Source organism: Drosophila hydei, unplaced genomic scaffold (genome assembly GCF_003285905.1).
Source record: "Drosophila hydei strain 15085-1641.00,03,60 unplaced genomic scaffold, DhydRS2 tig00000211-arrow-pilon, whole genome shotgun sequence".
NCBI lineage: Eukaryota > Metazoa > Arthropoda > Insecta > Diptera > Drosophilidae > Drosophila > Drosophila hydei.
In genome coordinates this window covers 3,113,261-3,140,395 of record NW_022045685.1, presented here as the reverse complement: position 1 = coordinate 3,140,395, position 27,135 = coordinate 3,113,261, and the positions used below count along the sequence as shown (strand labels likewise).

At 40.0% G+C, this 27,135-nt stretch overlaps 2 protein-coding genes across 2 annotated transcripts; one reads left to right on the top strand and one right to left on the bottom strand.

The window, feature by feature from the left end:
• Nucleotides 1-9,935: 9,935 nt before the first annotated feature.
• Nucleotides 9,936-10,889, top strand: LOC111598456. Its single transcript, XM_023313711.1, has 3 exons — nt 9,936-9,974; nt 10,284-10,624; nt 10,734-10,889. The coding sequence occupies exon 2, from the start codon at nt 10,284-10,286 to the stop codon at nt 10,539-10,541; it is 258 nt and encodes an 85-aa protein (XP_023169479.1). The 5' UTR covers nt 9,936-9,974; the 3' UTR covers nt 10,542-10,624; nt 10,734-10,889.
• Nucleotides 10,890-22,341: 11,452 nt separating this feature from the next.
• Nucleotides 22,342-26,729, bottom strand: LOC111598409. The gene is given in 4 exon segments (XM_023313648.2): nt 22,342-23,390; nt 23,463-23,771; nt 24,122-24,319; nt 26,156-26,729. Coding segments are annotated over 4 exon segments (1,599 nt in total). The 5' UTR covers nt 26,303-26,729; the 3' UTR covers nt 22,342-22,445.
• Between the last annotated feature and the right edge of the window lie 406 nt (nt 26,730-27,135).

The following is a 27,135-nucleotide window of genomic DNA, read 5'->3' as shown; positions in this document are numbered from 1 at the left end:
AGAGACCATTAAGTTTATATAGTCTTGATCAGAACAACGTGCTGAATCAATCTAGCCCTGTCTGCCTGGGTATCTATCTCAGAATCGATAAGAGTTAGGGGCTTAAATGGCAACTCAAATTTATTTTTAACTAATCGATAAGTGGTTTGGTTACAATTAATCGATGAGTAACGTTATCGAACTTAAGTTGTCTCTTACGTTTGCAGCTTGCTATTCTATTTAGTTATAGATATATTTTATACATTAATAATATTTTTATAATTTGGGCTCTTTTATTCGTCATATTAAAAATCATTTATAAGCAAAGTTAAGAATTTGGCATGTATTCAGGGTATCTTCTAGTCAGCCACTTGCGACTAGAGGTTTCCTACTCGTTTGTGGTATTAGTCCAGTTGGCAAATCAAGTACTTCTAATCAGATTAGCCGTGTTATACAACGTGGCTATGCTGGGCTTGGCTTCGTTTGGCTTTCTCTGGCTAGTTATACAACATTCAATTCATGATCTGTAGTTCGTATGCGGCTACAGCTACGACGAGCTGCTTTGTCACTTTGTTAACTACAGATCGATCGAGTTAGTTGCCTGCGTTCTGTGTGCCAACTGCAGCTGACTTAATGACTAATTTCAACTGTTGCGCGCAAAAGCTCGAAGGCAATTTCCAAAGACTAGACAGTGGATGCCGTCGCAGGACTCACAGCTACCTCTCCGTGTGTGTGTGTGTGTGTGAGTGTAAGCTAAATGCAGCCATGTGGATGATTCGTTTATGCTTTTGTCAGTTCGTCAGGGCGCGCCCAAAAACATGGCGTGCAATGCACCTGTCGAGTCAGCCACCCAGCCAGCCAGTTGGCCTGTCTGTCCGTCCGTCGGTCAGTCAATCCGTCAGTCAGTCTGAGCGTCAGTTAGCCCGGCCAGCACAGGCGTGGCCAGCCAACGAGTAGTCAGTTGTTTGATTTCACAGTTGTAGTCCAATTACGATTTTGAGCGTTTACCAACCGCACACAGATTTTAGATTTCAGCCTTTAGCCATGTACACGAGCAGGTGGGTAGCTGACTGCAGCATCTTTCACCTGACTTCTCTGCGGACAGTCCTGCTGCTGCTGCTGCTGCTGTCAGTGCACTAACAGCAGCAACATCGTTATTGTGCTGCCACCCTTTCGCCACTCCTAGCATCCTTCCATAGCATCATCCTCTATGCCTGGGCCAGTCAGCGCGGTTTTTGGGCGGGTTTGCCGAGCGGGGCTCTCTCTCTAAATTACATTTTAGCAAGTTAATTGAAATGGAAATTAGTTGAAATTGTAAAACGAATTGAATTGTATGTGATTAGCCAGAACATTCTCGAATTGGCTAACCAGCAGCAGCAGCAGCAGCAGTTACGGTCTTTGACTTTCAGTTTGGGGTTTGAAGTTTTCGGTTTCACACACAAAGACCACAAAATTTACCAACAATTGCTGCTCAGGTACTTAGAAGCGCAGCTACAAATTCTTAATTAATTATATATGTATATATATATATATATGTATATATTCTTGTTCAATCTCTGAATACAAATTGTACCAGGTATCTAATTTTTAGATTAGATTAGATGTAACGCAATGCTCATTATCGCATGAGCTGATGTTTCGGCAGGCGTAAAATAATACCTAAACAAATGGCAATTTTTATTAAATATTTCAGCAACTTAATGTTATCAATAACTGGCACAGCTGCTGAAACAGAGCTATCGGACATAGTATCACGCTTATTTGGTCAACCTCTATTCCAAGTATATCCGAGTTATTTCATGCAAAATCAATCTACGTGCTATAAAAATCTGTTAAATAGCGAACTAAATATAAAATATTGAGAATGAACGTATTTTTTATTGATTAGTAAGATAAGAAAATGTAATATACATAATGTATAAGTAAGAGATGACTGAGATGAGCAGCCCTGTCTACAAGTTCGTCATGCCTCAAACTACACATAAATGAGCTTTAATTTCTTCCGAACTAAACACAAATAATACTTATTGAACACACCTCGTAAAGATGTACACATATTTGATATATTTCTGTATATTGCCATGTATATATCATATAACTTGATGCTGTCCAAATACGCAATTAAGCCCGGCATTCTTTTGCAACTTGAGTTCTTAATTATATCTTATTATTGCTTTAAATAGCTAACACTAATGTGTGTGCTTTTGTGTGTGTGTGTGTGTAAAGCCACACACACACACACACATGCAGCGTCTTGTTCAATGCTGCGATAGCTGCTGCCGCAACAGCTGACAGCATCCTGCGGAGCTGTTAACCACAACTGCCAACTATTTGCAGTTGCCACATTTTAGCCACAGTCAAGGCCCCAGCCCCAGTCCAGCCCGCCCCCCAACGACACACGTCACAGAGAAGTCGCGCTTTTATTTTTAACCGTAAGTAATATTAATACCCATTTTTGCTAAAAAAAAAAAATAAAAAAAAGAGAATTAAAAATAAATAAAGAGCAGCGAATGCGCATTATGAAAAAAAATTATGCTGCATATGTATAGCTATGTCTCTGTGTGTGTGTGTGTGTGCATGTGTGTGTAAAATTATTATCCTTCACGCTTAATATGCACAAGCGGAAGCCGTCATTTGTACGCCGCTGCTGACCAGCGTCCATTTAGCATGAACAAACCATGTCCACTATATCAGACTCCTGGCCACCCACCCACCCACACACACACCAAGTCATACGCATGTGTGTGTGTCGCGTTTTTTATGTCAACCATCGCCGTCGTCTACTTATGCTCCTCCGCCCGTCCATGAGTCCGTCCTTCGCGCGCGTGTCCTTACAAAATTAGTGCTCCTTTACATTTCTATGTACGAATGCGAATACCAAGTACGAGTACGAGCTTACAAATATATAGCCATTTTTTTGCAATACATTTATGTTTGCCACATCTTTTTTTCTTTTAGCATTTTCTATATATATATATATATATATGTATATATATTTATTTATTTTTTTTTATTTTCAGTCAAGCTCCGAAATGCTGCGCTTAGCGCATTTTTTTTCGCTACCAACTCTCGCCATTCCCTTGCAAAGGATATTATAATTTTGTCAAGCAATTGAATCGGCATATTTTGGTATTTAACTGAGAGCTGCTAAAGTACTATAAAGTGCTATATAATATGATATGATATACATATACATATATATATATATATATATATATATTTTTTTTTTATATAGATTTTAATTATATACAAATTTATAATTTTTTTTTAACTCAGTTTTGTTGAGATCAAAATAAAAATATTTTTATTACACATAGAAAATACAATATTTTCTGAATCCCTCTGAATCGGTGGTCTATATAGTAATAGTTGAGCCACACACACAAACTTATTAGGCTATTCAAGCTTCGGCTTTAGCTACTCGTAAATTTTGCTTTTTTTTTTGTTTGTGCCACATTGGCGGAAGTATCGCAGCGACATCAGCGAATCTCTGGACTGTAGCTGCCACGTGGGGAGCCATGTGGAGCGCCTGTGAAGGCAGTGGCCAGCTGTGGGCCTCCCTTGAAAGATGGCTATCCAGTAACTGTAGCAGCAGTTGCCTTTTCCATTTTTTAGTTGTTTCTGAAAAATGAGCGTATAAAAAATTGAAAACGTTTTCTCATATTAAATGTGTGCCGAGTGCATTGCATGGGCGTGGCACCGCCACCACAGCAGTTAATAATGGGTGTGTGTGAGTGGAAAAGGATAGAAATTAGTGCAATAATATAAATATAAAGAGAGAGAGGGAGGGAGAGCGGAGAGAGGCAGTGAGAGGCAGAGAGAAGGAGACAGGGGGAGAAGAAAAGACAGAGAAGAAAGAAGGCTAGAGAGAGAAAAAGAGAGAGGATAAAGGGGGAGAGAGTTAAGGGTAAAGAGAGAGAGAGAGAGTGAGAGAGCCAAAGAGAACGAGAAAGAGATAGACAGAATGAATGGGCAAGAGAGATACAATGAAAGAGAAAGAGAACTAAGGGAGAGAAGAGCAGGCTAGGCTAGGTAGAGAAAGAGAAAAATTAGAATAGATAAATTGAGTATGAGAAAGTCTCCAAGGTTTCTGATTTGTTGAGCAGCATTTCTTGTAAATTTATAGAGTATGTTTTCTGAATCAATTTATTTCCCTCAAACTTAATTTTAAGTATAAATTTCTATATAATGAGTGAACTTCACATATGTAATCCAGTGAAACAAACATTTTCAGATAACAAAAAAAAATAATAACAAAAACTTGTTTTCAAATTCTTCGTTTATTCTTCTCTTGAATCTTGGCTCATCAAACAACTCACATGAAGTTGGGTTATTGCAATTATTTCTTAATTCATTTGTTTAGCATTTTTTTATATTTTTATAAATAAATTATTATTTGTAAATTATTATTATAAATTTATTCTAATTTTTAGAGAAATTATTTTTAACATTTAAAAGTCCTCGAAACTTGCTGTGAACAACCCCGTTTGGCCTCCATTCTGTATGTTATCTTTTTTTTCACATGAGCTTGGGTGTGTGTCGCTGTTTGTGTGTGTGCATATATCCGTTTCCTGTTGTAGACAACGTAACGCTGATCTCTTTTTTTCTGCTCTCTGCTATGCACTGTACGTGTCGCCTTGTCACTGAGACAGCGGCTGGCTGTGTCCTCGTCTCGGCTCCTGCTGCAAGAGCTGCCGCCACTGCTGCTGTTTATTATTCCGCTGACCGTTTCGTATTTATTTGAAAGGCATTTGGCACACGCACGCTTAGAGCCAGCTACACACACACACACACACACACATGAACGCGCGTGCTGCTTGACTCGCAGCCATCGTAGCAGTCGAGTGGGGTAAAGCAGAAGCAGGGAGCGGGAGGGCAGGGGGCTTGGCTTGGGGTCTGGGACTAGCCGGAGCAAGCAGAACGACATATTCGTCCTGCATAAATGATGTAATTACAGCGCAAGATTTTTGCTATGAGCAATTTTTATTTTAATTCCCTTTTTTTCTTGCGCTTCTGCCTCACACACACGCACACACATACACCCATTTATCCGTTTCCATGTTGTCCCTTTTTTTTCCTATATGGCTTATATATATTTGTCTGCACACAAACACACACATGCATATATATAGCCCTACATATGTATCAGTGCAATGGCACATAAGTCTTCGTATATGCGGTTGTAAAAATATTTTGCATGCTTTTATCATAATTTTAATTAAATGCGCAAATGACTATAAAATTTATGTGTGCGTTGCATCTTTTCCTCTTTCAGTTTTTCACATTTTTTTCCTGCTTGCAACCGCCCACAAAACATTAGATTGATGTTGGAAAACCACTTGAAAGAAAAAACTGTTTAAGTGCGCTGTTTCCATGAATGCATAATAAGTAAACTGCGGCACAAGCTTCAGGGCCCGAAATTCATTCATATCGGAAAACGACTCAATGCAAAGGGAGAAGAAAGTAAGAAGTGCAGGGCATAAGCACATGAAGTAATGCAAGAAGCAAAGCACAAGCCGATGCGACTATCCGAGATGAAGAAAATGGCAAATGAAGCAGACAAAGCGAGAAGCAGCATTAAATGCAATAAAGAAGCAAACGATAAGTTAGTACAGAAACATAATATAAAGACACATGACATCAGCTGCCATGTGCAAAGAAACTAAGCTAAAGGAAACTGAATAAAGGCGAAATATTACTCAACATTGCTTCTCGCTACAAAACTGAGTAAAATTTTATAGATAAAATTTGAAGCACAAAGAACGCAAGAAATAAGCTTTGAGAAGACAGCGCGATGCTGCTGCTTCCTGTCAAATCACATATCAAATCAAATTTAGTGCTGAGTTCGAATTTGAAACCAGAGTATAAAATTCTTCTTGAGCCATCGACTCTTAAATGAAGCCAAAAACTCATTTTTTTACGCTTCAAACTTATCTCAGAATTCTGAGATAGAAGTCGTATACTTATATCAGACACAAATATAGTAAAACTTTAAGTCTTGGTTAATAGATTTTCATAGATGTTGTTGTCCTGTCAAATCATCAGAATATTACGTATACGTCAGGGGCTTTTAACTTGCAAAATGTCAACTCTTTTAATAAGCCTTTTGGCTTCTCTCAATAAATAAGCCTTAATAATTACAGCATTCACTTATATATATACTTTTTTTCATTTAATTCTTTCCCTCTCTCTCTCTCAGCTGTCATTCGTGGTAATTAAGAATTATAAACTTTTACGAGGCAGTGGGTTGGTATAATATTTGTAATACCTTTGCCTTGAATGCGCGCTGTGCAAGTTGGCGAGCTGTCAGAACCCTTTTGGCCCCATCACCATGCCCAGGACTCGCCCCTGCCCACAGCCCCAGCCACATTTAGCAATATCTAACAATTCGCTTAATGCTTATTCAATGTTGAACTTATCTTCGGGCATGAGAAGCTACTCATCGCTATGTACCTGGTCGAAGGCTACCTGCCGCATCTCAGCGCCAGCCTAATTAATTAATTTATGAATTTATATGAAAGTTATATTCACGTAGCTAATGAAAAAAGGCAGCTGAAGCTGAACGGACACAATTCTTTACGTCCGCCAACACTTTATTGCCATAATTTTTATAATATCTTGGCATTTCCATTTGCCATCATTTACCACCTGATTTATGAACGCCAAATGGCGCCAATGCGCGTTTTGTATGCTCTACAAGAAAGTCCGTAGGGGAATATATATATAGAGTATATTCCTTTCAGATCGTTAGCAATAATGAAGAAGTTTACTGAATATATTTCATTCAAATACTTCAAGAGTTTATAGCAAAGATTTCTTCATGCTGTTTATACCCATTGAAAATGTGTATTTAGGGTATATTGATTTTGTGAAAATGTATGTAACAGGCGAAAGGAGGCGTGGCAGGCCCCATAGAATATATATACACTTAATCAAAACAGCCAGCTGAGTCTGAATATTTATGTCAGGGACTTCTGTCCAATTAAAATTGTTGCTTGGATCAACGACGAAAAATGAAAAAAATAAATTGAAATTCCAATAAATTTCAATAAGTAAAATATTATTTAATAAGTTCCACTTATAGTTGATAAATTTTTTTTAAATTACAGTTGTTACTGTTACAGTTGTTATTAATTTTTTCATCTCCTTTCATCCAGCACTACTATTTCTATGAGCAGACGATTATTAATTGCTTCTCTCTGAAATTGTGAGACACTAATCAATTCTCATTCATTTTTCGTAATTATATTCCTTACATTCTATTCTAAATCATTTCGATCGATAAAATTACCTTTTCATGTGGTTGATGAGTCTATATATTCATGTTTGTCTGTTCATCGAGTTAAGACCAAAAACTTTTGTACGCAATGAGAGTCTATCATTATTTTTCTCTTCGATAAGTTTCATTCCTTATGAACGATAATAATCGATAAATACTACAAAGCTTCCTTGAAAATATATTTCCCATAATTTATAGTATTCCTAGCTATATCAGTTTATTGTCCACTCAGCTCTTTTCTCTTTAAGAACTCTTGGCATTTTCTTCTATTTTTTTTTTTTTTGTTTTTTGAGCAAGCTAAGATAAGCTAAATACCTGAATTCATGCACTATTTGTTCATAGTTAAATTTCTCAGCGCTATTTTTATAGTTGACCTAAGCAAATAGGCAAAAAGCGCGAACAAATATGCGCGAGCAGAGCTGCAGAGTGGGTGGGCAAAGCTACCTCTTGCCCTGCTCCTCTCTCACTCACTCTCACTCTCTCTCTCTGTCTCTCCCTCATTGGGCCGTAAATTTTGTGGCGGACACTGTTTGCGCTGGCTGTGTCCGCGTTTTTGTGCCAATTGTTGTTGTTGGGTCATTTGTTAATCGTTGGCACATTTGGGCCCCATAATACACTCTCGAATCTGGGCTTACGCCATTTTGATAGACCAGCGCTCGCATCCAGAGCTCAATTATGCTGCCAACTTTTTATTCCGCTTTGGACGGCGTTCTTAAACGTTTGTAAGCGAGCGACTTGTATATAAAATAGGCACATATTATATTATAATATTATATAATTAATTGTATAACAGTTAGTATTTTTAGTATTTTTATTTTGTTAAAAATACTGAAAGTTCTTAAATAATTGGGTATTTTGATAGTGTTAAGAACATAACGTTTGAAATTTATTTTCTTATTTTTTATGTTATTATTTTGTTAAATTTTGTTAAAAAACAATTTTTATTTGTTTAGTATGAAAAATATACTGCATAAATATCTAAATGCCAAAAAATCTTAGCTAAACTCAGTGAAAGCTAGATACCCATGCTTTAGTATATCTAAATTAGAAATTATACTAAGAAAAATACTGATCTTTCAGATTGCGCGTGCCTTCTAAATAAGCCATTAAATTGGAAGTGTTAAGGTAAAAGAACTTTTTTATATAGCATAAACGATTGACACTTATGAACTTAGGAATTTGTATTTATTGTGTGGTATTTAAAAAATACTGCACTTAAATGCCTCGCCTTCGAATGCATCTAATGCTTTTAAGTGTGCTCAATATTTCAGCTTTTAGCCAACTAAAGCACTGTACAACCAATGCAGACACACACACAAACACATGCATACAGACGCACACACACACACACACCAACACTAACACACATAGATAAAAAGGGTAGAACTGAGAGGTTGGCATCACCTGCTGCATTAGTGCCTAGTGGCTTAGCCAAGAGAACAACCGACAGTCAAAGCTGTTGTGATGTTGTTATTGTTGTTGTTGTTGTTGTTGTTGGTGTTGTTGTTGGTGCGTGTGTTTTTGATTTTTCCAGCGCAGGTGGCAACGGGACAACAACAACGCAGCCTTTGAGTAAAATAAATGATAATGGCCTCAATGATTATGCATCGGCACGTTTCTCATCGCGGCCAGCACACACACACACACACAGAGAGAGAAGGAGAGAGAGAGACACGCACAGCTGCACACACACACACATACACACACAGGTGTTGACTTCTATGTGTATTAGTGTGAAAAAGGATTCAACGGCCGCGGCTCTTTTTAGCATTGTGACGGCGTTTAGCAGTCGTTGTTGCTGCTGCTGCTGCTGCTGCTGTTGCTGTTGTTGTTGTTGTTGTCTTTTATCGCCGCTCGCGCGATTTGCCCAAACAAATTACAAATTGGGTTTAACTACTATTTTTTATGCTGCCACGGCGTTTTGCCAAACGGTTCACACTGCTGCGTTTCATATTCCACACACACAGAGCCCGAGAGCGGGGCAGAGCCACCCACAGCTTTCCCTTGGTTATACTCTTTATTTTTTATTGTTGTTTGATTTTCGCGGTCGCGCGTTTGGCTTTTCATTTCATTAAACCGGGGCCCGCCAATGTTTTTGCGGCAAAGCTGTGTCAACAAATCGGCCGGACTCGGGCCCAGACCCAGCACCCCCGCCCCAGCCCTGGCTCCATTTCATGCCGGACGCACTTTTTGCCATGTTAGAAATACATTAGGCGGCCTGCACCTGAAACCTGCTACGTCGCTGTCTCTGTTTGTGCCGTGGCCAACAACAAGACCTAACCAAAGCAAACCTATCTAAATGTATTCCACAAACAAAACGGAAAAGCTCCCAGCAGTTTCGTTTGGTTATGTTGATTCTTGCACAAAAGGTTGCACATTCCATCACATATAAGTGATATGATCTTTCAAAAAATGAGAGAAGAAGAAACTTAAAAATATATTTAGCTTTAGCTCTACCCCTAACTCTTGCCCTACCCCTACCTCTACCCCTATCATCGCCCTTTATCCTAAATTCCTATTGAGCTCAGTAGGCCCCGTTGAGGTTTACGTCTGGCTGGGCTCTATCGTTCTACAGACACTCTCATATCACTTTTAATACGTCTAGCAAACAGTTCAAAGAATTTACAAAAAATACTTCCTGCTTTTGTCAATTCTTAAAATATATTTTTAAAGTAATAAATAATAAATATTAAATAACTAAAATCATTTTTACGCGGTGAGTATTAAGAACAATAAATTTTGTTGAACTTAGCTTTATAGATATAAGAACTTTGATGAATGATAGATAGATAAATAGATAGAAAGAGAGAAAGGAATATAGATTGATTGAAAGGTAAAAAGTAGAAGAATGGGTCTAGACATGGGTGGATGGATGGAAGAAGAGGTAGATGGATGGAAGCAGGGTAAAGGTAAATCGATTAGAAGAGAAATTATTGAGTTAATCAGATAAATATATAGGGATAGGCATTGCTCGTGTATCCTATATCGATTGTGAAGACCCGACTTAATATGTTCCATTTGATAGATGAATAAACCAAAGGAGCAACGCATGAGTCCCATGGGATCGGCATCAGGATCGGGGTCGTCGGTGCGTTCACCGGCTACCCGCGAGCGTCGCGCCGTCGTGGAGACCTACGAGGGTCCGCAGCTGATGCCGGATGAGGCCATGCTGCCAATGCCGCCGCACAACATGGCCCGCAGTCCGAGCGTCCTCCTGCAGGATACGCGACAATGGCTAAGGCGTTGCCAGAGCCTGTTGCGCCAGCTGAAGCGTCGCGTCTAACCTTTCGTTCAGTTATACGTTTCGTTGTAGTTTTACCCAGTTGCAGTTGCATTCTCAAGCCCACTTGTTTCCAGTTGCTAAATGTTAGGATGCGTATATATACATATGTGTATATAGATATAGATATATATATATATCTACACATATATATGTATATATATATATACATATGTGTATAAATATGCATTTCAGCTGTTCTTTAGGTACTCCGTTACTCTGTTAAGATCCTTTGTCATAAAGCTCCGCATGTGGACACATCAGGCCGGAGTTGTCGAAAGCTACCATCCATCACACGAGCCATTTCACCTGATGTCCATCCCGCCTCTTTGCCACGGAAGCACTAGAGCATCCATTAATTGGAAATTTGAATTCGCTTTAAATTTATAGTTTTTATGAATATGCTTAAGAATATGATTTGAATATGAAATTCTTAGTTTCTTGAAAAGATTTCGTTTGTTTCAATGGCGAGTGGGTAAAACTGTAGAATGCAATTATAATCGATGTAAATATATATATAGATATATAAATATATGTATATGAAATGGATCACTGCAGCTCTGTTCAACTGCACGCAGTGCAGGATTTCTATGTAGCACTGAGTCCCTCACAAACCAGTTCAGATGCAGTGCATCTTCGAAAGCGACTGAGGATAAATATCAGATAGATGTATTCTCTATGAAAATGTTGAGACAATAGGTTAAGACAATATATCTGACTTCTAGAGAAACAAATAGCTCTGTCCCGCTTTCGCACATCTAAAACTCATCGCATCTGAGCAAAAATTTCAAAGACTACAGGGTAACTGTTAGTCGTGCAGCTGGCATTAGCTGCTGCTTGGGCTGCTGCAGCGCAGCGACTGCATTTTCGGACCATGGCGTTACATTGACAAAGGAGTGCCACACCAGAGCAATTTAAATGTATTAAGGGTCGCTGTCGAGCTGTACAACAGCTGCCCAAATCGCAAAAGGCCCCTCTCAACAACAACAACAACAACAACATGGTAATGGCAACATTAAAATAAGTTTTTAAAACTAAGCAGCGCGGCTTATGCCACGTCTCAAAGCAAACAAACAACAAAAAATGCTGCCACAACATTTTTTTTTTTTTTTTTTTTTTTTTTTTTTTTTTTTTTTTTTTTTTTTTTTTTTTTATTTCTTTATTTTGTTGCAGCTTATTGTCTTAGACTCTATAGCGCATTTAGCTCTAAACCTTAACTAATGGGAGGGCAGATATGCCAATTATTCTGCACTTGTAGCTACTATCTTAATTAGTTCTAATATTGTCTAGAGGATGCAATCTCTTCAGTCTTCGCCTATTGTTGTTTATAGCCAGGTTGCTTGCGAGATGGTTAGGATGCGCTGCAAGTCTGTCCGCGTATCTTGAACTGTGTCGCCCAATGAGTTCAGCAACTGTGGGAATTGCTAAATCCCTATGTAAGACTGAGTTTCTTACAAACCAGCTGGCTCCAGTCCATCTGCGTAGTGCTTTATTCTGCAGGGTCTGAATTTTGTTCCTTGTAGTCTTCGCCGAGGAGCCCCATAGAGAGATACCATATACGAAGGTTGGGACAACTATTGCCTTGTAGATGGCGGCCTTGCTGCTGTAAGACAACTTGCTTGAAGCTCTCAGCATCCAGTCGAGGGTTTTTAGCTTGCTTTTGCATTTTGAGGTTACTTGACTTATGTGCGCTTTAAAAGTCAGCCTTCTGTCAAGAGTGATACCAAGGTACTTTACTTTTGAGGCTTTGGGAATAGTGGGCCCCAATGCAACGCTTGGGCAATCTCCTCTTCTAGTGGCGAAGGTAGTATGTACAGACTTTTGTGCATTAATGGTGATACACCACCGTTTTGCCCAGCGTCCGAAAGAGTCCAGATATTTTTGTAGTGAGTCTGAAGCTTCTTGCGCAGATACGTGACGTGATAAGATGGCGGTGTCATCTGCATAGGTCGCTATGAGTACTGCATCTGTACTTCCTATATTTGGCTCGGGAGTTGGCATATCTCCTGTGAATAAAGTATAAAGTGTTGGGCCTAGAACACTACCCTGTGGTACTCCAGCCATAATTGGTCTAGTCAAGGATACTGCTTGCCCCCTTGACACTTGGAAGGTTCTTCCAATAAGGTATGAGGATAGCAACGCGAAAAATGGGGCTGGAAGGGTGGTCCTCACTTTCTGCAGCAGTCCCAGGTGCCAAACTCGATCAAACGCCTGTTTGATGTCTAAAAAGACGGCAGAGCAGTACATCTTTTCTTCAAAGGCTCCAAGGATATGGTGCACAACTCTGTGAACCTGTTCCGGTGTTCCATGCTGTCTCCTGAAGCCAAACTGATGGTTTGGAATGGCCTCCTGGCGTCCCAGATGTGTCAGTACTCGTTCCAGAAATATTCTTTCGAATATTTTGGAGAGTACTGGCAACAGGCTAATTGGTCTGTACGACTCAATTTCTCCCACGGGTTTGCCAGGCTTAGGAATCATCACAATCACGGCGCGCTTCCAGCAGGCTGGAAAGTGCCGGATGCGGAGCATGGCGTTGTACACCATAGTTATGTAGTCTATGGTGGAGTCAGGCAGTGCTCTAAGGACTCTGCCGTTTATTAGATCATATCCAGGGGATTTTTTGCCTTCACTCTTCTGATGTGTTCAAGAACCTCTTCTTTTGTACATCCAGTTATCTGGTCTTCAGCTGGGAGGGGCGAGAGAACGATGTCTTCTGTTGCTTCGATTTCTGAGGCCTCTGCGGTAATCACCGGCGTGAATTGGTCTTGAAGGTGGTTTGCAAAAGCCTCAGCTTGAGCTTCGTCTCCAATGTGCCAGGAACCAGAAATGCTCCGAATGGGATGACGACGTGTTGGCTGCCGTTTGAGCTTTCTTGTAAATTTCCATAATTGAAACTCTGCGTCAGTGGGCGATTCAGCTCGTACCAGCGCATCGCTGATACACCTCTTTTGAAGCAGGGCGAGAGCAGCTTTAAGATGCCTCGTGGCTTCGTTGTACATGGATTTGGCATCAGGCGTGCGTAATCTTAACCAGCGTCTCCTGGCCCATCTTTTGTGTATTAGTAGGTGTTGGGCCTCCAAGGTGAGGGGGATGTTGTACGGAGACTGTTGTCTTGTTTGGCAAGATGGTGGGGCGGCTTGGTGCGCAGCTTTGACTATTTCTTCCTGCAGTTTGTTTGCTGCGTAGTCCACGTCTTCAGGAGTGTTAAGTTCCATTTCTATGTGCAAAGAGTAATGGAGCTCGCGCCTAAAGACTCCTAAATCTGATCCTGCTGGCAGTAGTTGTTTCCTAATGGGCAAGGGCTGTGGCTGCGCGTGGATTGTGACTATTAGTGGCAGGTGGTCAGAGGATAGGTCCAAGGATTCTTCAATGGTCAATTGCCGGTCACAGATGCCTTTGTAGACAGCGAAGTCGATTGCCGAGGGCCTGTGTCCATTAATTGGGTAACGGGTGGGGGCTCCAGTCGCCAATATGCTGAATTGTAAGTTTTGAATCGCCTCAAATATGACTTCTCCGCGACGATTCGCACTATTGCTTCCCCAAAATGGGTGCCATCCATTCCAGTCGCCGCCGATGAGGGTCTTATTCAACCTTTGGCCTAGAACCTGTTCCATGTGATGATCACACAGACCAGTGTTTGGCGGAAGATAAATTGACGCAACTTCGATCGCTCCAATAGACGTAGGCAGGGTGATGGCTGAGACCTGCATTGTTGCGTTGCAAATTGGCAGTAAAGGTGTATGCGGTATTGTTGCTCGTATGAGGATTGAGGATCCACCAAAGCAGTTTGCTCCTTCACCATGAGCCTGATAGTGTTCGTATCCGAAAATTTGTGTAGTGGGGCACTCATGAGTTTCTGTTATTAACATTATATCTATGTTTTCTTGTGAGAGAAACGCAGCCAGTTCCTGAGTCTTGTTTCTCAGGCCATTGGCGTTCCAGATACCCACACGTAAAGCCATTATTTGTAGGCAAGCTTGGTTATGATGGCCATTAAACTGTTTAGCATGGTTGCTTGTTGGGATTGTACTTCTCGCATCGCTTTGAGCTCGGCATTAATTGCGTCAAACTGACGTTGTTGTTGCTGAAGCATTTCAGTGAACAAAGTGTCACTTGTGGTATTCTTATTTGACGGTCCACCTCTAGCGGCCTGTGCGTAAGAAACACCACTAATAGGCGTTGCAAAGCTCGTGGCTTGGGTAATGCTCCGGGGCCTTGTAATTTCGGAAGCAGTACTCGGACCCGTAGACGGTGTTTGTGTGGGACTCCTTTTTTGTGCTGGGGATTGCAATTTGCGCAACCGCTTGTATACTTGGCAGCCCTTATAGTTGGCTGGGTGCTGTAACTCACAGTGCACACAAGTTGGTGCCTGGTCCTTTTCGCGGGTGCAGTCTTTGGATGCGTGTTTCCCGGCGCAACGCACACATCTGGGAGCTTTGTGGCAGTAGCGTTGTGTGTGTCCAAATTCTTGACAGCGATGGCATTGTGTCAGGTCGTTGTATCTTCTTGGCAGTTCCACTGTGCAGCGTTGCCTGCAGACAACTCGAATGTCCAAAATTTCTTTGTTGTTGGGGGCCTGAGCCACGTCAACAAAAAATATATTTAGCGGTGTTTTGTCCATACGGCTCAGTGGGTTGTGCACATTTGTAATTGTGTGGCCTTTGGTTTCCAATTCCTTTTTAATTAGTGTTGTATCAGTGCTGGAGTGAAGCCCTTTGAACACGACTCTATATGGTTTGTCCTCCTTAAGCTGGTAGCAGTGGAACTCCAATTCCAGCTTAGTAAAGTGGTCTATAACTCTGCGATAGTCCTCACTGCATTGGGTTAATACACCTATGTTATTCTTCTTTGGCTTAATTACGTATGATTTAGCATCAATTACTTTATCTATTATCTGTTGAAGTAGGGCCACAGACTTGATGTTTGGACACCATATGGGGGGCGGACGAGGTTTCGGTGTAGTTTGCTGGTCGGTCAATACTGGGGCTTCTGGAGCTACAGGTGATTCGCTGTAGTCTTCATCTTCTTCTACGAGCAGTGAAAATCGATTTTCTGATATTAATGCTGCATTGCTGGTGCTTGGTTCGTCGAAGATGAGCCTTTTCTTGATGGTTTTTGGTGAATTTGGCTGTTTACGTTTCGTGTTTTTGTTGTTAGTGATGCCTTGCACGGAGGCGATATCTATTTTTGAGTTTATTGGCATGATGGAGGCTTGCCTATTTGCCATCACAACGTTAAGCTGGGCTTGCATTTCTGCATTTACCTTTACAGCTGTAGCGCGGTCATTGACATTAGATGTCATCGCGGATTGTGCTTTTGAGTGCAGGCGCACTCGCGCCAAGCGACGAAATTTCGTAAATTGCAATTAAAGCAATTGAGTTACGCGGAAGCAAGCGATAAGAAAACGCTGCGTGTGCGGTTTTTGTTGCTGTTGCGTTGAAGAATGCACCGCAAAGTTCTATTTTTAGAACTCTGCAGCAGTAGAGCTTAAGCGAAGGCTGTTCGAATTCACGTCTTTACAGGTCGAACAACTGATCGCGATTGCCACAACATTTAGAATATAAATTTCGTAAAACAAATCTCAGACGCAGCTTCCCCAAGGTACACGCGCGCCAGGGTTGTCACATGTGCAGGGTTGCCACTCGTCTATCTACCATCTTCTATCTTCTATCTTCTATCTTCTTCTATCTTCTATCTTCTATCTTCTATCTTCTATCTTCTATCTTCTATCTTCTATCTTCTATCTTCTATCTTCTATCTTCTATCTTCTATCTTCTATCTTCTATCTTCTATCTTCTATCTTCTATCTTCTATCTTCTATCTTCTATCTTCTATCTTCTATCTTCTATCTTCTATCTTCTATCTTCTATCTTCTATCTTCTATCTTCTATCTTCTATCTTCTATCTTCTATCTTCTATCTTCTATCTTCTATCTTCTATCTTCTATCTTCTATCTTCTATCTTCTATCTTCTATCTTCTATCTTCTATCTTCTATCTTCTATCTTCTTTCTTTTATCTTTTATCTTTTATCTTTTATCTTTTATCTTTTATCTTTTATCTTTTATCTTTTATCTTTTATCTTTTATCTTTATCTTTATCTTTTATCTTTTATCTTTTATCTTTTATCTTTTATCTTTTATCTTTTATCTTTTATCTTTATCTTTTATCTTTATCTTTTATCTTTTATCTTTTATCTTTTATCTTTTATCTTTTATCTTTTATCTTTTATCTTTTATCTTTTATCTTTTATCTTTTATCTTTTATCTTTTATCTTTTATCTTTTATCTTTATCTTTTATCTTTTATCTTTTATCTTTTATCTTTTATCTTTTATCTTTATCTTTTATCTTTTATCTTTTATCTTTTATCTTTTATCTTTTATCTTTTATCTTTTATCTTTTATCTTTTATCTTTTATCTTTATCTTTATCTTCTATCTTCTATCTTCTATCTTCTATCTTCTATCTTCTATCTTCTATCTTCTATCTTCTATCTTCTATCTTCTATCTTCTATCTTCTATATTCTATATTCTATCTTCTATCTTCTATCTTCTATCTTCTATCTTCTATCTTCTATCTTCTATCTTCTATCTTCTATCTTCTATCTTCTATCTTCTATCTTCTATCTTCTATCTTCTATCTTCTATCTTCTATCTTCTATCTTCTATCTTCTATCTTCTATCTTCTATCTTCTATCTTCTATCTTCTATCTTCTATCTTCTATCTTCTATCTTCTATCTTCTATCTTCTATCTTCTATCTTCTATCTTCTATCTTCTATCTTCTATCTTCTATCTTCTATCTTCTATCTTCTATCTTCTATCTTCTATCTTCTATCTTCTATCTTCTATCTTCTATCTTCTATCTTCTATCTTCTATCTTCTATCTTCTATCTTCTATCTTCTATCTTCTATCTTCTATCTTCTATCTTCTATCTTCTATCTTCTATCTTCTATCTTCTATCTTCTATCTTCTATCTTCTATCTTCTATCTTCTATCTTCTATCTTCTATCTTCTATCTTCTATCTTCTATCTTCTATCTTCTATCTTCTATCTTCTATCTTCTATCTTCTATCTTCTATCTTCTATCTTCTATCTTATATCTTATATCTTATATCTTATATCTTATATCTTATATCTTATATCTTATATCTTCTATCTTATATCTTCTATCTTCTATCTTCTATCTTCTATCTTCTATCTGCCTCTTTTGATCATTTTCAATGTGGGGCAACACCTACACTTGACCCCCCAGGCCCCCAAAGTGCATTTTGCATCGTTTTTTTGGGGGAAGGCTCAAAGTTTATGCCATTTGGTTTTTTTTTGGCTTAGGCCACATCTTGTTGCCACCCACCTGGACCCCGTTGGCCCCAGCCGCTGACAAACGTCAAAATATAATTTTTGCGTGGATTTGCGTCTGCAACACAACAGCAGCAGCAGCAGCAGCAACTGCAACAATAATAAATGTTTAAAAATAAAAAAAAAAGTAAAAACCAGAAAATAGAAAATTTTTTACCACTTTTACAACTGCTGCTGCTACTGCTGCTGCTGCTTATCGCAACGCTGACTGAGTAGCACATTAATGTGGCCTATGTGACTGGAGCTGGGATTGGAGAGTGGCGTGGCGTGCAGAGGGGGGCTGGGGGCTGGTGGCTGGGGGCTGGGCTAACAGTTGCCTGCGCAATGCATGTCCTACTGTGAGACATAATTTTTAATAATCTACAACACGACCGGGTTGAGAAGCGACAGCGCTGTGGCCCTTAGCTGAGCCCCTCTGCCCCAAAAATACGCGCATGCAAATGGCTTAATTTAATATATAATTATACCCTGTAAATGGCATCGAATGGGCAATGGGGCGTATTGACGCGCTGAAATCTCTAGAGCAATTGCCATGACTGTGGAACTGTGCTCAAGGCTATACACTCCAAGTTAAATTTTAGATACTTTGAAGATAAAATTGAGAAAAAATATCATAAAATACCAGGCAGATTAAGTGCCTGGTAACTTTTGCCAGTCATGTTAAGCATGAGCAAATGGCAATTTGAACACGTTGAAATTTGTAATGATTTTAATAGTGGACAAAATTTAACAGCCGCTTAACTGCCTGGCAAATATGCAGCTCATGTCAGTAAGGCATTTGCTCATTGTACGTATTTACCATGCAGTTAAAGTGTCTGATAACTATTTGTTTAGCACACACAGAGCCTATCTCTGACAAATTCTTGTCAAATTCCAATGGAATATGTTTATCCTGCGGATAAATTCCGTTACCAGCTGGCAAATATGCAGCTTGCTTATATGTATGTATATTTCATTCAAAGGTGCCAAATGGCAAGTCGCACATACCCAATCTAAATGATAAGTTGCTGCTAACTGCTTGGTATCTGGCGCTCTTTGGCTCGCCGAGGTGCCAAGGATAATGTGGATATGTATAGGTGTACTATATGGGCAGATTGTCTTGCCTAAGCCCGAGATTGATGCTGCCTCGCGCAACCGCCAACCGAAAGCCACCGACCACCGACCACCGACCACCGACCGCCCTCGCAATCCCACTGCTGTAATTAAATTATCATGCGAGCTACGTAAAGCTGCCTACTTTTAGGCTAAGACATTGTTGCCTGCATATGTAAAGATGCTGCAAGGGCGCCTGTGGGCGGAGCCAGCCCCCACCACGCTCCTGTTAGCTGCGGTCTTGCTCTACTGAATGTTGTAATTCAAACGACAGCAACGGGTTAACATTAGCGCACTTTTTATGGCCATGCGTTGGATAAGTGCTCCTCCTTGTTGTGGACCAGCTCGTTCTTGTTGCTGCTGCTGCTGTTGTCGCATCTCTATGATTAGCGCTGAAATTTATGCCCGCCGCAAAAGGCATTTGCGACAGCAACAACTGCAGCACACTTTGCCAGATTTGTCCATGGCCACGCCTACGCCCACGCCCACGAAATTCACGTAATATAAGAACATATTAAATATATTCAGCTGCATATAAACGAAGCTATCGATAGGCACATGCTGCCGATAAACAATCGTGGCATGCAGTATAGCCTCTCTATGCGAATCTCATAACATTTTCTGATCATTTTTATTGGCTGACATGAAAACAAAGTGAGATAGAAGAAGGCTGAATGAAGATGAATTTCTGATGAATTTATCTCCTTATCGAAATCATATATATGTTAAGATATGTGTAATATCTTTCTAAAATGCAAGTCATTAGCTGAACTCGTTTCCGCGTCTTTCTTCCTATTTCCCCTTTTCTCTCCCTCTCTATCCATAACCTCTTTTTCTTTCTTACAATTTAAATTGCTCTTCTCCTTCTCTATCTTCCTCTCTCTATCTTTCTCTATCTATCACTTTCCTCACACTCTCTTCCTTTCCCACTTTCTCTCTCTCTCTCTCTTTCTTCCACAAATTTCCCACAGAGCTCTTCTTCTTTCACTTACACCTTATTCTTCATTTTATTTATAATTTCCTTTGTCAGTTTGCCAGCTCAGTTTGTCTTGAATTGTTTCGTCAAGATAGCGGCGCACTTAGTGGTCAGTTGTTGGTTGTATGTCAATTTGGCTGGGTTCTTTTTTGATGTTTTTGTTCCAGGGTTCGCCGTGCACTCGAGTTCGTTTCTGGGCAGCAGCAGCAGCTGCTGTGCGGACCAAATGTGGACTTAGGACGTGCTTTTAATTTTTAAAAACTGCTTTTAAAACGTGATAAAACACGTTGAAGCTGCAAATAGTTGTAAAAGACACACAGAAAACATCTTACCATATATACATATGTATGTATATATATTTATATATGCAGCGATATTTTTTTCTATATATACATACAGCGCGCGCAAATCCCCAGCCGCTGATGAGCGACAGAGAGAGCTATATGGGCAGGCAGTGTAAGTGCTGGACAGCAAAGGCAAAAAACAAAAAGAGAAATAAAAAAAATGTGTAAAGCGTGCATTTACATAATGAAAGATGTAGCAATATGTGACAGCATGTGTGTGTGAGTGTATGTGTGTGTGGTTGTGTGTCCGAGTTCGGCTGGGGATAAGCAGCAAACGGGACATCATGTGCGTGGCTGTTTATTTTTTTTCTATTTATGCTAGGCGAAGCGCGGAGAAATGAAAAACAACGAAGAAAAAAAATGAAATTATAAAATATTGAGGCGAGTAAGAAATGCACAAAGCATACACACACACACACATTCCTACATGTATATATATAAATGCACACACACAAGCAGGGGACGCAGTTTGACTGCTTGCCCGCACTGCTTGCCGCCGGTGGGTCTAGATGGCGCTGTGAACCACACACCGAATTAATGTCCTTTTAGATACAAATGCAATTTATAACTGTGTGTGCGAGTGTGTATGTGTGTGTGCGTGAGCGAGACGCCCCAAAAAATGCTTTCACATGGTCAGCTCAGCATCTTTTACTCCACTTCCTTCTTCTACATCCATTTTTTTTTGCTACATAATTTTGAATAACATTAAAATTATTAGCTACAAATGCAAAAAAAAAACGAGGAGAAAAAAATCGCAAAAAATGGGGCGTGGCATGGCAACAAATGTGCATAATGAGCTACGGTCTGGCCAGGCTGGCAGGCTGCTAGGCTGCTGGGCGATGGGCGGTAGGCAGTGGGCGGGGCAGAGTAAGTCGGTGTCTACGCCGAGATTTACGCGCGACACATTTTTTATTAGCTTTATTTTTTCATTTTAAGGCTAAACACTTTTCAGTTGATATCGCAAATCCTTTCTTTTTTGTGTTTTTGCAGCGCTTACATAATGATATGTGGGCAGCGGCTTTTTTCTAAAGTCCAGCTGCTGCTGCTGCGGTCTGCGTGGGCGGAGGCGAGTAGCAGGTGGCAGGTGGCAGTTGGAAGTGGCGCCATTTGCATGCAATTTGCGTTGTTTTTGGCAGAAATAAGTGAGAGAGAGAAGAGAGAGACAGAAGAGAGAGAACGTAAAATGTTCTAAATTTCTTTTTGCCAATCGCCTCCCTAAGCGATTCTCACGATTCTCATCTGAAAGTCTGCCGTTTTCAATAGGAACCTCACGGATCTCATCTGAGGACACGAGTTAACTTCTTTCAATCACCTCTCTATGTGATTCTCACAATTCTTATAATAAGCTGCTCTATGCATTTCTCTGTGAATTTACTTCACCATTTATCCTTCATCTTATTTTTACGTTCAATCTAATTCGAATCAAACTCAAATTTTCTCAGCCAATTCTAATATTCGCGCTTCTCTTCTTCTTCTAATACTCTATTTTAGGCAACATGTAGTATTTATTTATGTATTTAAGACAGCTGAAAAATGCTTACAAAAATCAACAAAATCACAAAGCATTCGGTTAGGGTATCTACTAGTCGAGCACTCTCTTTAAAGCATACGTATTTCTATATATAAATCCTTATGTGATGGCAATCCAAGAGATTTGTAACTCATAAAAATTATCCTCAACTAACTAATGAACTAATTATGAAATTATCCTCATGTCAAATTTATTAAATTCATTACAGACTTTTGAGATGTTCATTTTGTAACGCTCATCCAAGTTCATGTTGAGATTTATGCTCATGTCAAATTTGAACTTGTCAACTCTCTGTTAAACATATTCTGATATTAACTTTATGGATTTTCTTAATTAGTCAAATTAGCCAGCTCTTCAGCCTGATTGTATTAATTTGTTGCTAACTTGGTCTACCTTCACCTTCTTATATACAGAAATATCCTGTTAATAAATTTCTTAGCTTTAAGTAGTATTTATATTTATACATTCAAATTTAAAATATGATTGCATTAGACGGACTGTTAGGATTTTAGTGTGTATTCTTTATTTTTATCAGGATCACCTGTATATATATCATTTGTATTACATTGTATAGTCTAAAACATTCGCTTTCGACTTCGGTTTGCTTTTACAATGGCAACGAAGTTGTTGGCTTAATTTTACGCTTGCGTCGCTTGCGCGCCTTGCGGCGTAGCCGATCGAACTCTCGTATGTGCTTAACAATAAAATGCTTTAGATCCTCGCCCTCGTATTGACGGCAGGACATTGTGAATAGTATAAGCGAATTAATATAGAAAAAAAATCTTATATCATAACTATGCATATTAGAATTAGGGCCGTGCTTGCCGTGCTGCTCCCTCTCCTGGTTGCCATTTCTTTGTTGATTGTTATTGTTGTTGTGATTGTTGTGATTGCTATGATTGTGTTTGCGCACCTTGGGCGAGGGCGGAGGCACATCCTCGTCGCTGTCTGTCGAGTAGCGACGATTGCGTTTCCCGGCCGCATTAAAATGTTGGCGTAAATAATCGTAAATGCTCATGTTTCTAATTGTGATCAAGTTGATGGTGTTTGTGTTGGTGTTGGCGTGGGTGTTGCTGTTGCAGTTGATGCTGGTGATGTTGTTGTTAATGTTCGTGTTGTTGTTGTTAATGTCGCTTGTCGTTTGCCTTGTGAATGGTCCCGATTTATGCAGCGCCACATGCTGTAGATAAGGCCAACTGCCGCACGCCTTCTGCGCGCGTGTTGGAATCGTTGTTGTTGTCGTTGTTGGCAGCATTGGCTTGTGTTGGTTGTTTGCATCGCGAACATAATGTTGATCTACAGCAGTGACTGCAACGCGTCAATGATCAGCAATTAGCGGGCCCCAGAACATTTTCGATATTTTGGTATCATCTTCGGTTAAAAAGTATTGGCGACCCAAATGTACAAACTCCTTGAGCGACACCTGGCCATCGCCATTCTTGTCTATCACAGCGAATGAAATGGCAGCATCCTCTTCAGATAGTCCCAGACAGCGGAAGAAGAGCTTATATTGTTCGAGATCCAAGTGGCCAGTGTGATCGAAGTCAACAGCCTGGAACAGTCAATTCGATGAAAATGAATTAAGCATTTAGCAAATTATGGCACAAATTCTATTAACTTTTACCTTAAACAAATAGGGCAAGAAGCGTCCAATGCGCTTAGCCATTTTCTTGTCGTTCAGTCGATGATGCAAATCGGTTAAGAACTGCTCAGCAGTCACAAGATTATATGGGGTTATCTCTCCGAATTGCTCCTCCCAGGTTTGCTTGATCACCTCGTTGAATTCCTCGGCCACCTCGTCTGACAAATGGCCCAAATCGCTGAACCGTTTCGCCAACAGCTTGAAGTCATCATACGAGATGACACCGTCATGGTTAACATCCATGATGCGATGCAAGGTGCGCATTTTGCGGCGCCAGAACGCAGAGTCGCCCTAAGATTAAAACAAAAACAAAAAATCGAAAAAAAAAATTAATTTTAAATTGAATTTAAACTTAAATTTCAAATATAACTGTAAGCTGTTAACTGCTTGCGTGCACTGCTTATATTCAAACATACACTGTTAAAGTTAAGCAACAGCCAAGACAACAACCATGCACTGCTTTCATGTCTGCGCCTGCGTCACCGACGACGGCGGCGCAGACGTCGCGAGTTCAAAATTCGACATTGAGCCAAAGCCAATTCCATCTTTCAAAACATGTTTTACACCCAACCTCACGCATACACATATACACACACACGCAAACATTGAGTTTACTAGTTTTCGCCACGTGGCTTGCTTACCCGTTCGCTATGCTTCACATTGGCATTTCTGCGACGTCGTTCGAACTCGTCATCCGAATCCGAATCCGAATCACTGTCTTGACGACGCATAGTGGCTGCGCCAGCAGTTTTCTTTGAATATTGGCGTACATTCTGCAGGGCAGATGCCGGACGGTAGACAAGGCTCCATGCACCATGTGCTGAAGCTGGCACCAGCCGCTGCAAAAGCCATTAAAATACAAAATCATTAGTTTTTATTGTTACAGTTTGGAAGTCATGGTCCAATACAACTGCTTGTTGTTTTGTGCAACACCAACGCACTGCTTGCCTACTCCATTTCGAATTCACTGTTTGGAAAAAACAACAAAGCAGCCACATAAATCAACTCTGTTAATGTTGTTTACTGTTGCATTAACAGCGAACTGTTTCACAATTTTTGGCGCTCACGCTGCGTCACGCCCTTCAGCTTATATGTACACTTATAAACAAATAATACGCTCTTAATTATATGCGATGTGCACGCATTGTGTTGTTATTGTTATAGTTTTGTTTTGTTTTTGTTTTGTTAAGGTCAGTTCTAGATTCTTGTGGACCGGTTTCCACAGCAGCTTAACAGCGACCCTGAGACCCTTAAACAGTTGTCAACTTTTAAAAGTAACCGCTGGCTCAAGTCTCCACGTGGCGCAAACGCATACAACCACAGTGCATGTCCAACTATTAATGGGTCTATGATTTTGTCTCCCCTTGACCTTGTGCGTATTGGCTTTAGGAGCTGGAGCATGCAAGACGACTACAGATCAACTGTTCAGACAACAAACACACACAGGCACACGTATATACACATATATGTGTACATGACTGATTACAACATCTTGAATCTTTTGTGTGCATGTGTCTGTGCATGAACATATTAATGAGTTTTCAAATCTGCTATGGCATGTTGACAATTTGTTGATAACTGTATGCAACGTTTCTATTTTGATTTTCTTTCTCTTCTGCTCTTTTGTTTTTAATTACAAGCAACAAAAGTTGTCAACAACTACGAGGAGCTCAAAAGTTTGTTGATAATGGATACTGTAGCTGGTATCGATATGATAATTATGATGACATCATTAATCTTAAAAAACAATAGTTGAATTTGGAATATCGTATGAATTAGTTAACAAATGCTGATCATAAGCCTCTTCCTAACTAACCTTACACATACAAACCCATCTAAATATAGTTAAGCGTGTGCCAAAACACAAAGCAGGTTCACATATAGCATTTAATTTATGCCGAAAAGTAGCACAAAGCGCACATCAAAAGCCAACAACAGTGCGAAAATGTAGAGAATGAAGCTAGCAGCGCACAACTGGTGCATGCATTTGCTAGAACAGTCTGCAAATAAGAGGAAGAAATGGGTTTGTGGCGCGGCTAAACACAACTATCGCCGCAACGCAAGCCATTGGTAGGCTTAGGCTTAGCTGACGATTTCCGTTTCGCCAGGTAAACATAAATCAGCAGCCGTTTGCTGTTTATTTTTTTTTTTGTTATTGTTATTTGGCGCTTTGCGCATGCTTTTGTTGGCAGAATTTGCGCAGTTCGCCGAGTCGCCCCATTTTTATTTTTCTATTTCTTTTTTTGGGGATGGTTTGAAAGTTGCCTTCACTCAGCGGCGAATTGTAGTTTCTGTTGTTGTTGTTGTTTGTGCATTGAAAGATATGCGTCTTTGGCAGTATTGATTGCTGCTATAGCAGTAGTAAAGGGAGGAATAGTGTTATTAAACTATTGACGCAGAACTATGACTTTATGTACACATGTCTATATAGTGATCTATATATCTAAAAAAAATTAAGTAATAAGTAATGCCTGGTATTCTCTTCTTCTTGCCTGTGCCACGCTTACAAATTGTTTTTGAAAACCAACTTTCTATGCTATCTCTGTCGCACACATGGTGGCCTCATTTTCTTGTAACTGTAACAGATGCCCCTTTCCCTCCTCGCTTGCTCATCCGCTCTTTTCATAAATTAATTTAACTAATACACACACACAGAGACGTATACAAACGCTTACATTGTTGTTGCAATCGCTTGTTGAAAAGGTGGAAAGGGGCTGGTGCTGCTGCTGCTGCTGCAGTGCGCCCACCGTTGCGGCCATATTGCGTTCCAGGATTTCTCTCGAAGTACGCAATAGACTGCGGCTTACAATGGAGAGGGCCATGTTTATTGTTGTTGTTGTTGTTTTTGCTGGTATTTCGATATCGATCCCAACTTAACGGTAAAATTGAGCAGCTAAACTCTTTTTATCTTTCTTGCTCTTGTTATTGGTTTTGTTGTCCCTGTATCAGGCAAGCGAAAAAAAATGTGCAAGCTGACGGCGTTGCTTTGCTGCGAGTATTGTTGCTGTTGTTTTAAAGTTGATTGTTGCAGTTGCAGCGCGCATTTAACAACCGGTTTCAAAGTCACAGACACACACAGTCTTTCAAAAATGTTTTAAAAAAAGTTGCACTTTTGTTTGCTTTTGCGTATTACACTTTTCTGCTCTCCAACTTCTTATTCGTCTTCTTCTTTTTCCGAACTTCTCCGATTTCTTTCCGTTCAACACGACCGTTCGCTGGGGCGTTCAAATTCGTTTTGACAGCGACTGTTGCGGCGAAAAGAAATGAAAACAACGGCGACGGCAACGGCGACGCTGTACCAGAGGCGGCTTTGAGTGTATGTGTGCTTGTGTGTAAGAGCAATGTACGCTAGTGTTTGCGTGCATGTAAAATTGGGAGTATGAGCATAGAAGGGCAGCAGCGATGTTACCAGAAAAATAACACACATACAAACGCACATTTAAGCCAGTAGTAATATTGTAAACAACGTCAACAGATGTTACAAGCCGGTCAGTGACTTTCAAACCGTTACACATCTTATGTTTAACTATATTACAAATGTATGTTTGTATACTTTAGGCAATCGAATAAAGAGAAATTTAACTAATGCATGCGTTTTTGTCCATATGTATGTATGGTCGCATGCACGTAAATTTACGGTAGTTTGTATGCTTAT